This window comes from Theropithecus gelada, chromosome 9 (assembly GCF_003255815.1).
Source record: "Theropithecus gelada isolate Dixy chromosome 9, Tgel_1.0, whole genome shotgun sequence".
Lineage (NCBI taxonomy): Eukaryota > Metazoa > Chordata > Mammalia > Primates > Cercopithecidae > Theropithecus > Theropithecus gelada.
In genome coordinates, this window is record NC_037677.1 from 11,936,412 (window position 1) to 11,949,542 (window position 13,131).

At 43.9% G+C, this 13,131-nt stretch overlaps 1 protein-coding gene across 1 annotated transcript in view; it reads right to left on the minus strand.

The window, feature by feature from the left end:
* The window catches only part of UPF2 (UPF2, regulator of nonsense mediated mRNA decay), a 120,501-nt gene extending 108,742 nt beyond the window's left edge, over positions 1-11,759 (minus strand). Inside the window, exons 1-2 of the mRNA XM_025397279.1 lie at positions 11,625-11,759; positions 3,616-3,998 (exon numbers count right to left, since the gene is read on the minus strand). Of these exons, the coding sequence (XP_025253064.1) occupies positions 3,616-3,980 (365 nt within the window). The 5' untranslated portion in view covers positions 3,981-3,998; positions 11,625-11,759. The remainder of the gene's footprint in view (positions 1-3,615; positions 3,999-11,624) is intronic.
* Between the last annotated feature and the right edge of the window lie 1,372 nt (positions 11,760-13,131).

The window sequence follows — 13,131 nt, forward strand, 5'->3', positions numbered from 1 at the left end:
GTAATAAAATAGGCAGGAGTGAGGGGTGACAAACAATATGATTTTGAAGTTTATTGAAGTTTTTGAGATAACAAAATATATAACTTAAATCTCCACTTTGGGAAGCTGAGGTGGGAGGAGCCCAGGAGTTAAGATCAGACTGGGCAACAGAGTGAGACCCAATCTCCACAAAAAATTTAAAAAATTAGCTGGACGTGGTGGCACAGGCCTGTAGTCCCAGTTACTTGGGAGGCTGAGACAGGAGGATCGCTTGAGCCCGGGAAGTTGAAGCTGCAGTGAGTCATGATGACACCATAGCTCTCCACCCTAGGTGACAGAGTGAGGCCCTGTCTCAAAAAATTATACACATATCTATAAATCTCTAAAAAAGTAGATTTTCATCTTTCTGAGATAATCACCCCTGAGTTACAAGATAATTATTTGATTTTTCCACTAAAAACTACAATATATTAACAGAAAGGTGGCCTCTATCACTGATAACATGGACAGATGAGTATCTCTTTGAAGTCTCCCAGCAACACACAAATACAAAATGAGCAGTGAAAGTACATTTTAAGAAAGTATGTACAAGGCTGGGTGTGGTGGCTCACGCCTGTAATCCCAGCACTTTGGGAAGCCAAGATGGGTGGATCACCTGAGGTCAGGAGTTCCAGATCAGCATGACCAACATGGAGAAACCCCATCTCTACTAAAAATACAAAAATTAGCTGGGTGTGGTGGCGCATGCCTGTAGTCACAGCTACTCAGGAGGCTGAGGCAGGAGAATGGCTTCAACCGGGAGGCGGAGGTTGGGGTGAGCCAAGATCGTGCCATTGCATTCAGCCTGGGCAACAAGAGCAAAACTCTCTCAAAAAAGAAAGAAAGAAAAGAAAGTACGTACATACATTAAATAACTCAATTTTCAGCTGCACTGAAAACACTTTAAGATATATAATGAAGTTTTTATGGGTAAATGCTATGATGCTTTAAAATACTCCAGGGGGAGAAAGTGTGTAATTATTGATGCTAGGTAGATGAGGGACTAGTTCACTATACTCCTCTATTTTTGCATATATCTGAAATTTCCCCAGGAGCTCAGGAGTTCAAGACCAGCCTGGGCAACACAGCAAAACCCCGTCTCTACAAAAAATACAAAAATTAACCAAGCGTAGTGGTATGCATCTGTAGTCCCAGCTTCTCAGGAGGCTGAGGTGGGAGGATCGCTTGAGCCCAGGAGGCACAGATTGCAGTGAGCTGAGACCAGGCCACTGTACTCCAGCCTGGGCGACAGAGCAAACCCTGTCTCAAAAAAAAAAAAAATCTCTAAAGAATCATGGTTCTGAATATTCCAAAACTAGGCACTACTATAGTCTTGCAGACCTAAGGCTTCTGTTCCTTATTAAAAGTAGAGGTCCTGGCCAGGGCTGGTGGCACAAGCCTGTAATGACAGATACTCAGGAGACTGAGGCAGGAGGAATCACTTGAGCCCAGGAGTTGGAGGCTGCAGTACGTTATGATGGAACCTGAGAACAGCCACTGCACTCCAGCCTGGGTAACAACACAGCAATGCCCCCATCACCACCACAAAAAAGGGAAGAAAGCAGAAGTTCTAAAGAACAACTCTGAGAAGAAAGGTGGCTGTTCTAGAGGTCTATACAAAATCGTGCTTGCAAAAAGCTTTTTAAATTATATATTTGGCCACGCACAGTGGTGTACATCTGTAGTTCCGGCTACTAGAGAGGCTGTAGTGGGAGGATCGCTTGAGCTCAGCAATTACAGACTTAGACAAAATAGCAAGACATCATTTCCAAAAAACGATTATTTTAGGCCAGACATGGTGGCTCATGCCTATAATCCCAAAACTTTGGGAGGCTGAGGCAGTAGGACTTCTTAAGTCCAAGAGTTCAAGACCAGCCTGGGCAACACGGTGAAACTCTATCTACAAAGAGTACAAAAATACCCAGGTGTGGTAGCACGCACCTGTAGTCCCCACTATCAAGGAGGATATGGTGGGAGAATGGCTTGAGCCTGGGAGGTCAAGGCTGCAGTGAGCTGCCGTCACACCACTACACTCCAGCCTGGCTGGAGTTTGTTGAGCTCTTATTATGTTACCAGGCACTGTAAAAATACATTAGCAAATATCCTTAAGACAGTACCAATGAAGTTAAATTCTACGAGCCTCATTTTAGAGATCCACAAAATGAAGCTTAAAAAAGGTAAGTTGCCCTCTTAAATTTAAAAAAAAATTTTTAATTAAAAAATAAATAAGTTATATATTATTCTTTCCCTTATTTTTCTTCACATAGACAGGGTCTCACTATATTGCCCAGGCTGGTCTTGAACTCCTGGGCTCAACCAATCCTCCTGCCTCAGCCTCCCAAAGTGCTGGGTTTACAGGCGTGAACCACCATGCCTGGCCTAATAAGTTTCATATTTAGAGAAGAGCTTAAGCTATTCAACAAAGTTACTGCTGATGCATCTCTGGTGTTTTTCCTCTAAGAACTACATTTTTCACTAGTTTATTATTTACTTGCACAGATTTACAAGGTTAAAAATAGATTTAAATAAAGATAAGAATGGAAAGCATTGTGGAATTGTGCTTAATGAATAGTCAAAAGTTTTAAAGTCAGGCCAACCTAGCTTTAAATCCCAACAGCTCTACTATTTGCTGTGACCTTAATCAACTTAACCCTCCTTAAACTTCATTTTATTAATCTGTGAAATGAGGATCATAAAACTTACTTCACTGGGATTGTCCTAAGGATAGATGCTAATATATTCTGTACAAGGCCTGATACATAAGAACTCAAGAAACAGCAGCCAACTGAAGGTTTTCAATTTTTTAAAAAAATGGAGTATTATCATACCACGAAAAAAAGTTTTTGTTTTATTTATTTTATTATTATTTTTTGAGATGCAGTCTTGCTCTGTCGCCCCAGCAGGAATGCAGTAGCACAAACTTGGCTCACTGCACCCTCCACTTCCTAGGTTCAGGCGATTCTCCTACGTCAGCCTCCCGAGTAACTGGACGACAAGCGCGCGCCACCATGCCTAATTTTGTATGAAAAAAAGTCTTAAAAAATAAACAGCTGGGCGTGGTGGCTCACACCTGTAATCCCAGCACTTTAGGAGGCTGAGACGGATGAACACCTGAGGTCAGGAGTTCAACATTAGCCTGGCCAACACGGTGAAACCCCATCTCTACAAAAATACAAAAATTAGCCGGGCATGATGGCAGGTGCCTGTAATCCCAGCTACTCGGGAGGCTGAGGCAGGAGAATCACTTGAACCCAGGAGGCAAAGGTTGCAGTGAGCCGAGATCGCGCCATTGCACTCCAGTCTGGGCGACTAAACAAAATCCCATCTCAAAATAAATAAATAAAATTTAAAACAAAACACAGATTACCCAAGACCTGGAATAGTACTCATTAAAGATTGTTACTATTATTTAATTTGAATAATTAACACACCTTTAGCATACCCCTAGTCAGTGAAACTAACCTAACAAGTAAATTAAGATACTCCCAATTCTTAAAGAGCTGCACCCAGGACGCTACATTTCAAATAATGTTTTTTTCCCCAAATTTTCCAATCTTCCCATTCCCTCACAGCAATAAATACAATCAACTGCCTTACTTCATCTGAGCAGCTGCTTCTTCTTCTTGCTGACGTTTGGCCTGCTCTTCTTGCTTCTTTCTCTCTTCCTCTTGATGTTTCTTTTTTTCTTCCTCTTCTTTTTTCTTTGATTCTTCCTCTGCCTTCACCTTTTCTTCGTCTTTTTTCTTGCGTTCCTTGTCTTCCTTTTTTCTCTTATCATCTTCCAGTCTCTTCTTCTTGTCTTCAGGGGCCTTGCTGACCTCCTTCTTGGCAGTGAGCTTGGTATCGTCTTTTGGCCTCTCCTTGCTGCTCACTGGCCGCCTTTCACTGCAGTCTTTTTCCTTGTTATTTGGTAAAGAGTCTTTTTCTTCCATACTTGCTGGCTTTTTACGCTCAGCTGGCATTATGTGACCCAGGACAATCTGTAAGAGGGAAACGATGTCAGTACCATAGATGCAGTGACTTTTTTAAATGATACGACACTATTTTTTAAACAGAACATATTAATACAACTTGGCAACTGTAAAAGAGTAAATGCGGGCATGTAAAATGAATACTATTTCTGTAACAAAATAAGTTATTCGTCACATTTCTCATCCTATCATTATTGGTTATGCCCATGTCTAAGTACTTGTTTTTTACTTTTTATAAGGAAAAATCCAAGCCCAAACAAAAGTAGAAAGCATAATACAAGGAACCTCCACATACCCATCACTCAGATTCAGCCACTATCAACTCCAAGCAATATGTCATTTAATTGTAAATACTTCAGAATATATCTGTGAACATTTTGAGTCAGCTTTAACCCTAGCATTTGACAACCATGAAAGATGGTGGTTCACTATTTCGTATAATATTCAATCTCAGTATTTCAGCTGAGAAAGGAAACAAAAACAAGCCCTTGCCTCCTATGTCAACAGACAAAACAGAACAGCAGACTCACAAATCTCACTTCATTGCTCTAACCTTATCACCAAACTTTCAGATACAAAAACTGTTAACTATTTCAAATTAAACTAGACTTCTGACTTCTTCACCTATATTAGTCAAAGTTAATTTATAAATAAACATGAACATAAAATCCATATGTTCCGTGCTATATCTGCCAAAACAGAGTAGTTATTAGCCCAGGGTTTCTAAAGTTCAGCACCACTGACAGTTTGGGCAAAATATTTCTTTGGTTTTAGAGGGAAGGGGCCACCATGTGCTCGGTAGGAGGTTTAGCAGTGTCCCTGCCTGCTATGCAGTGCATACAAGTAGCTCCTCCCTCATTTTGACAACCAAATATAACTGCAGACATTGCTAAATATCCTTTGGAGACAAAATTTTTTTTTTTTTTTTTTTTTTTTTTTTTTTTTTTTTTTTTTTTTTTGAGACGGAGTCTCGCTCTGTCACCCAGGCTGGAGTGCAGTGGCCGGATCTCAGCTCACTGCAAGCTCCGCCTCCCGGGTTCACGCCATTCTCCGGCCTCAGCCTCCCGAGTAGCTGGGACTACAGGCGCCCGCCACCTCGCCCGGCTAGTTTTTTGTATTTCTTAATAGAGACGGGGTTTCACCGTGTTAGCCAGGATGGTCTCGATCTCCTGACCTCGTGATCCGCCCGTCTCGGCCTCCCAAAGTGCTGGGATTACAGGCTTGAGCCACCGCGCCCGGCCTGGAGACAAAATTATCACCCCAAAACTGCTGCACTAGTCATATGTGGTTACTTAAATGTAAATTAATCAAAATTAAATAAAATGTGAAATTCAGTTCTTCAGTCAGTATCTGTATTTCAAGTGCTCAATTCCACATGTAGCTAATGGCTTCCATACATAGCAGGACAGATACAGAACATTTCCACAGAAAGCTCTATTGGATAGCATTGGCCTATAGTACAGGCTTACAGTTAACTGAAAGTAACTGTGGAACAAAAAACTGTACTTTTCAGGAAAATTCTGAAGTTTTCTTTTCTAAAAATGTATTTCTCTACTCAGAACTAGTTGTCTAATTTCTTTTAGGCACAGTGTTTCACATTTTAACTCCTAAATTATCTAAGAGTTGTATATAAGAAAATCAAAATTCGGTCGGGCACAGTGGCTCATGCCTATAATCTCAGCACTTTGGGAGGCCGAGGTGGGCAGATCACCTGAGGTCTAGAGTTCAAGACAGCCTGACCAACATGGAGAAACCACGTCTCTACTAAAAATACAAAATTAGACGGGTATGGTGGCGCATGCCTGTAATCCCAGCTACTTGGGAGGCTGAGGCAGGAGAATCGCTTGAACCTGGGAGGCGGAGGTTGTAGTGAGCCGAGATCCCGCCATTGCACTTCAGCCTGGGCAACAAGAGCAAAACTCTGTCTCAAGAAAAAAAAGAAAATCAAAATTCTATTTTAGAAATAGAAAATTACCTAAATTTATTAGTTTTTTGTTTTCTCTTTGAGACAGGGTCTCACTTTGTCACCCAAGCTGGAGTGTGGCGGCACGATCACAGCTCACTAAAGTCTCGACCTCCTGGGCTCAAGTGACCCACCTGCCTCAGCCCCCCAAGTAGCTGGGCCAGCAGGTGCTCAACACCACATCCAGATAATTGTAGTTTTAGTAGAGATGGGATTTCCCCATGTTGACCAGGCTGGTCTTGAACTCCTGAGTTTAAGTGATCCATCTACCTGCACCTCCCAAAATGCTGGGATTACAGGCATGACCCATTGTATTTTTGAGCTTCAGTGTTTGTTTTTTCTTTTTTCTTTCTTTCTTTCTTTTTTTTTTTTTTTGAGTCTCACTCTGTTGCCTAGGCTGGAGTGCAGTGGCACGATCTCAGCTCACTGCAACCTCCACCTCCTGGGTTTAAGCGATGCTCCCACCTCAGCCTCCCAAGTAGCTGAGATTATAAGCGTATGCCACCACACTCAGCTAATTTTTGTATTTTTAGTAAAGACAGGTTTCACTATATTGGCCAGGCTACTTGAATTCTTGACCTCAAGTGATCCATCTGCTTTGGCCTCCCAAAGTGCTGGGATTACAAGCATGAGCCTCAGCGCCCGGCCACCCCTTAGTTTCTTTTTTTATTAAAAGCAATAGTATCCTTAAATATTTTCAAATATAGGTTTTAAATCACAGCACTTAAAACTAGGTTACCAAAAAAAGCATTTGCAATATTGACATTTTTTAAAGACAAAAATACTTTACTTCAGTACTCTAATAAAATGTTAATACCACAGACAGCAACCTAGGCTAATGGAAATGCTTTAATTTTTGCAGATACATGCCACAGCCTATACCTTATCATAGCTACCTTTTCCTTCTATTTTTTCTTTTACTCCGTCATTGCTCTCCACTCCCTTGTTCCATGCATTTATTTTGCTAGTGACACCTAAAAGCTTTAGCTAACCCCACTGGTAAAACTCAGAACAACAAAAAAGCTGTTGGTCCTATTTTTAAAATCGTCATTAGGGGCTGGGCGCAGTGGTTCATGCCTGTAATCCCAGCAATTTGGGACGCCAAGGTGGCCGGATCACCTGAAGTCAGGAGTTCGAGGCCAGCCTGGCCAACATGGTGAAACCCCATCTCTACTGAAAATACAAAAATTAGCTGGGCGTGGTAGCAGGCACCTGTAATCCCAGCTACTTGGGAGACTGAGGGAGAACTGCTTGAACCCAGAAAGCAGAGGTTGCAGTGAGCTGAGATCGTGCCACTGCACTCCAGCATGGGCGACAGAGTGAGACTCCATCACACACACACACACACACACACACAAAATACCTTTAATATATGAAAAAGCAGGCTGGGCACCGTGGCTCATTCCTGTAATCCGAGCACTTTGGGAGGCTAAGGCAGGAGGATCACTTGAGGTCAGGAGTTCAAGACCAGCCTGGCCAACATGGTGAAGTCCGTCTCTACTAAATATACAAAAATTAACCAGGCATGGTGGAGGGTGCCTGTAATCCCAGCTACTCAGGAAGCTGAGGCAAGAGAATCACTTGAACCCGGGAGGCGGAGGCTGCAGTGAGCCAAGATAGTGCCACTGCATTTCAGCCTGCGCAACAGACAGAGACTCTGTCTCAAAAAAAAAAAAAGCAACAACAACAACAAAAAATGAAAAAGCATTCTTTCTACACCAAGACAACATTACCATTTATATTATCTATTTTTTTAATTTAAAAAAAAAAACTGTTTTAATAAAATAGAGACAAGGTCTCAGTATGTTGCCCTGGCTGGTCTCACACTTCTGGGCTCAAGGGATTCTCCCACCTCTGCCTTCCAAAGTGCTAGGATTACAGATATGAGGCACGACACCCGGCCAGCATTTATATTATCTACAAGTGTAGTTATTGATTCTTATACATTTTCAATTAAATATCCAACTTTAATGTGAAAATGTCATGCCCTTAAACCAAGCAAACTTTCAAAGAGACTATAATACTAATACTTACTACTCATGGTACCATACTAAACATTTTACATACATTATCTCATTTAATACTAAAATCTTTATGAGGTAGGTATTATTTTCGCTATTTTATAAATGAGTAAACTGAGACTTGACCAAGTAACTTGACCAAGGCCTGCACAGCTGGTGACAGAATGGGAATCTGAACCCATTCTCTGAACCAAAGAATCCTAAGAGTACCAAATTGCGAGATGGAAGATTTGTTTGTAAATACTGACTATGGCAAACCATAGAATTATGAATCTCAAGAGTAGAAAGAATCCTTCACAGTGTTTAAGCAGTTCTTACACAATGTTTTTAACTTTTAGCAGACTCTGGCTGAAACATATGGGGACAACTTAATATCTAAGGTAATAACATGATCTTACTGAGGGATATTAATCATTAAGTGAAAAAAAGTTTATATAGATTTCACATTTTCTGATGTGATACATCAACAAGTAACATTTCAGGACCATAGGAAACTACAAAGAATGACATCAGAACTTACAATTCATGTCTCTCTTTTTTTTTTTTTTTTTTTTGAGATGGAGTCTCACTCCGCTGCCAGGCTGGAGTGCAGTGGCGCGATCTCGGCTCACCGCAACCTCTGCCACCCAGGTTCAAGCCATTCTCCTGCCTCAGCCTCCCGAGTAGCTGGGATTACAGGTGCACATCACCATGCCCGGCTAATTTTGTATTTTTAGTAGAGAAGGGGTTTCTCCATGTTGGTCAGGCTGGTCTCATAAACTCCTGACCTCAGGTGATCCACCCACCTTGGCGTCCCAAAGTTCTGGGATTATAAGCATGAGTCACCATGGCTGGCCTCATGTCTCATTTCTAAAGATAAAATAAAATCTTAAATTCTTCAAAGAAAAGATTAAGAAATTCATCTAGTATTTGACAAATTCACAAAGGTCATCATTTATTAGTTCAACAAAGTCCCAAACTTTTATGACTCTTTAATAAGATTCATTTGTTAATTAAATTTTAAGTACTTACTATATAAAATAAAGCTATAGTAGGCGTTCAAGAATTAGACTCGGGGCCAGGCATAGTGGCTCAAGCCTGTAATCCCAGCACTTTGGGAGGCTGAGACAGGCAGATCACGAGGTCAAGAGATCGAGACCATCCTGGCCAACAACATGGTGAAAGCCTGTCTCTACTAAAAATACCAAAATTAACTGGGTGTGGTGGCACACACCTGTAGTCCCAGCTACTCGGGAGGCTGAGGCAGGAGAATCACTTGAACCCAGGAGGTGGAGGTTGCAGTGAGCCAAGATGGCGCCACTGCACTCCAGCCTGGCGACAGAGCGAGACTCCATCTCAAGAAAAAAACAAAATAGGAATAGACTCTACCCTAGAGCATAATAAAACAGATTCTCCATAACCCTTAAGTCCTGATACTGGTATCTTCTTTCAATCACTTCATCCTCACATTACAAGCACACACCCAAAGTCTACTTGAAACTAAATTTCCGTAAACAAAAAAAAAGACAAAAATCTAAAAGTTCATGAAGAGGCAGCAATGCAACTTGTGAAAACAACATACATGGGCTTGGAAGTCGATAGATTTTAAATCTGCCTCCCAACTCTGCAGCCTGATAGCTACAGAAATCAGGCAACAACTTCTCTGAGTCCACTTATTTATCAATAAGAAGGATATACTGCTATCTATCTTGTAAAGTTCTTAAAATTCTAGCATAGTAACTAGCATGAGGGAGGCATTAATAAATGTTCGCTCACAAAGAACACTGAGAAGTTCAGCATACAATGAAAGATTTGTAAAGTCAAATGAAGACTATTAGATTTTATCTACTTCTATCCTCAATTTTTACATTCCAAGGACAGCAGCAGAGTCACCTACCCAAGATTACACAGCTAGTTTCCATGGCTGGATCAACACTCACTACTCAGTACTCTTTTTCACTACCTACACTAAAACGAATAAAATATACAAACACCATGATTCACCTCAAAACACATTTGTTTTATGTCTACTTAAGAAACTGAGCACTAAGTGATATTTAATAAAATGCTAAAATTCTTATTTCAATAACTTCAAGCTTTAACAGCCAAACTTGTCATCTAAAGTGTTTCCAAAAGTTTTTCTAGTCCAAACTACAATTTTAAAAAGGTCCTTTCTCAAGATAGTAACAAGAAAAAGTCGTGATCTTTTCGCTGGAATCCGATTAGCTGTTACAAATTAGTTTGCTGAATACAATTTATATTCAGACTACCCTTAAAAGGAAACCATGCTTTAAAACCACCTTCCTAGCTCCCAAAATAGTGTCCTGTCACTTGAACTGTATATTTTATTTGGTATTCTAAATATATTCTGAACTCCCAAAAGAAAGTAAAACTAATTTACTAGCACAAGTACCAGTGGAGTGTACTGGGGGGAAGAGGGCACAAAACGGGGTGTTTCCTTTTTAAAGACATTCCCTTGCAAAGTACCATATGGGTTATGTATGAAATCCCAATCAGAGGGCTCCGAAAATACTCCACAGTGACAGAATGCTGTTTCATCTTCCAATTCTTAGTCAAAATGTTGTAAGGACAGAACAGCACAGGAACACTCTCTCAGTTTCTGACTTTATTTTTTAAAGAACATCCTTAGTATAAAGGACGTGTTAAGAATTGTTAGAAATTGTCCCAGCTCACAAATGAGGAGACTGACGATGTTAAGGAACACCTAAGAATTATGGAAATGAGATAAAGCGTCAGCGAGCGTTTCACTTTGATCTGATGCATCACTTCGTGTCGTGTAAGTCCTCCAAGAAGAGCAAGAGAACTGAAGGTCCGATCACCCCCAGAGTGGACCCAGCTGGCTCTGCTCTGCCAACCTGGGGACCAAATATCCTGTGGTCACTTCCTTAGTCCAACAGTCCTAGCAAGAAGAGAGTGCCTGGAGTCTTGAAGGGGTGAAGGCAAAGTGAAGAATCAACCAGCCTATGTGATTAAAAGGAAGTCAACCAAACAGCCCTTGCCCACCATCCCCAGATACACCCCAAGCCCCTTCGCCTACACACACCTCTCCTACAAACCTCTGCTCTGGTGGTGTGGCAACGTCTACACCCACCACACCACTTCCCCGCCCCAACTCCCCTTCCCACAGGTATCCACGGTCATCTTCGCAGACCATCGCTGCCCCAACCCCAACTTCTCGCCCCACACTCCCTCGCCACAGAAGCCTCCCCGGCCAGTCTCCCCACTCCGCAGCCTCCCACACACGCGCCCTCCCCACTTCCTCGCCCTCGCTTCCCTCCCGGCTCTCGAGGAGCTTCCCCCGACCTCCCCTCGCTCTCCTCCACGCCCCCGAACACCTTCGCCCCTCCACCGCGGGCTCCCCGCCTCCAGCCCCGAGGCCCGGCCCAGGCATGTGGGGCAGGCACCTCCTCCACCGCCCCCCATGCCCGGCCCGGCCCGGGGGCTCCCGCGTTGATGGGAGCCTCGGAGAGAGGGGCTCTGAGAAGAACGACGCCGGACCCGCGGTCCCTCCACTGCTCGCCGACCCCGGAGAGCTAGAGTGCGGAGTCGCCTCTGGGGTCCCCCAGGGAGTAGGACTCTAGGCCGGTGCCCCCCAGCCCCGTTTCTTCCCGATCGTTGGAGCGGAGGGGAAGGAGGATCCCCGGGACTCACCTCGAGCCTGTTGTCAACATTAGCCCCGGGTTTCCCAGCACCAACTCCAGCGCTCGGGCTCTCCCCTCCCCTCCCCCCACCTATCTCGCAGCCGAGGGCCCGCCTTCCCTTAGCTCCCCCTCCTCCCTCCGCCCGCCGGCCCTCCCGCCCGCCACTCACCAGCGCGGCCGGGCTGAGAGTGGGGGCGGGGCGGAAGGAGGCGAGCGGGAAAAGGCCGTCCGCGCGACTGCCCGATTAAAAACAGTCCTGATCGCCCTCCCCGCGGCATGCCGATGCCCTCAGCTTGACTCTGGGGTGGCGGGTCCGAGGCAAAGGCTCATATAAGTGCCACCCACTTAATGGCTCTTCCAAATTCCCCAGTCGATGAGAAGAGCGAATTTTTCAGACAGGTAATGCGTAAGGTAGCCACTACCAGCACCTCAAGCCAGGGCCCCAGCGGAGAGGTGGAGTGTTCCGAGGACCCGAGGCAGGAAGTGGATTGGTCGCCAGGAAAGGGAAAGCGCCTGAATTGGAGCTGCGCAGGCGCAAGCACTTCGCGGGGGATGGGGGTGGGAAGCGCGAATGGGGCGGGGCGGAGCTCACGGGAGGCGAGGAAGGGTGGTGGAATAGTGGGAGGGTTACGGAGCGCCATTAAGGACAAGCCTGGGCACGTGATTCTCCTGGGAGTTTCCTGGTGCGAACGTAAGGAAGAGGTCTAAGAAGAGAAAGTTTGATTGGACTAATTCGAGGGGAGACGTTGAAGATTTAGAAAATTGGAAACTGGAGAAACTAAAGCATATGGCTGGTTTGGGAGGTGGGAGTCGCTTAGGAATGGGTCTAGTTTTAAGAATGCCCTAGAAGACATCAAAAGTCCCGCGGGGGGATTTCAGTAGCAGTTGTAGGTGTTCGACGTAAAAATCACCCAGGGCGAAGACGAAGCAAGGCTTTTTCCATACACTTCTTAGAAAACACCCAGTTCTAACAAGCAAATTTTTATTACAGTGGAAAGACCTCCCTGAGTTATCAAATCACCCATTTTAAAAAAAATAGCTAGCGTCGACATTTCTTCTGAATGCGAACCCAGGCCGACTTTTAAAAATGGGATATCAGTTTATCCACACTGCTTATTTCCCCCTGAATTGCTGAAATGGTGCATCTGGCCTCGAAACAGTGCTGGGTTCTGCGAACATGATCCGAGTAGGTGGCTCTGGCTGGTCCGGAACTAGAGGAACAAGGGTGCGAAACTGGTCTTGACGTTTGCTTGGCCTGCGGGGGGCCCCACCTGGTGTCCAAGCACACATAATGAGCTACCACCAACCACAAATACTTGAGGCAAGTCCAGGTTCCCTATGACTCAACCTTTGCCCGTTTGTCTCTATTTACTGTTTGCTTCCCCATTTACTCTTAGCACGCAAATTATCCTCTCATACTGAGTGTTGCTGCTTCCTGTATTTTAAAAAAATACACACTACACATAGGTCAATCATTTAAAGGGTAGTAAAAGAGAAAGATGAATACAGCTATTCTG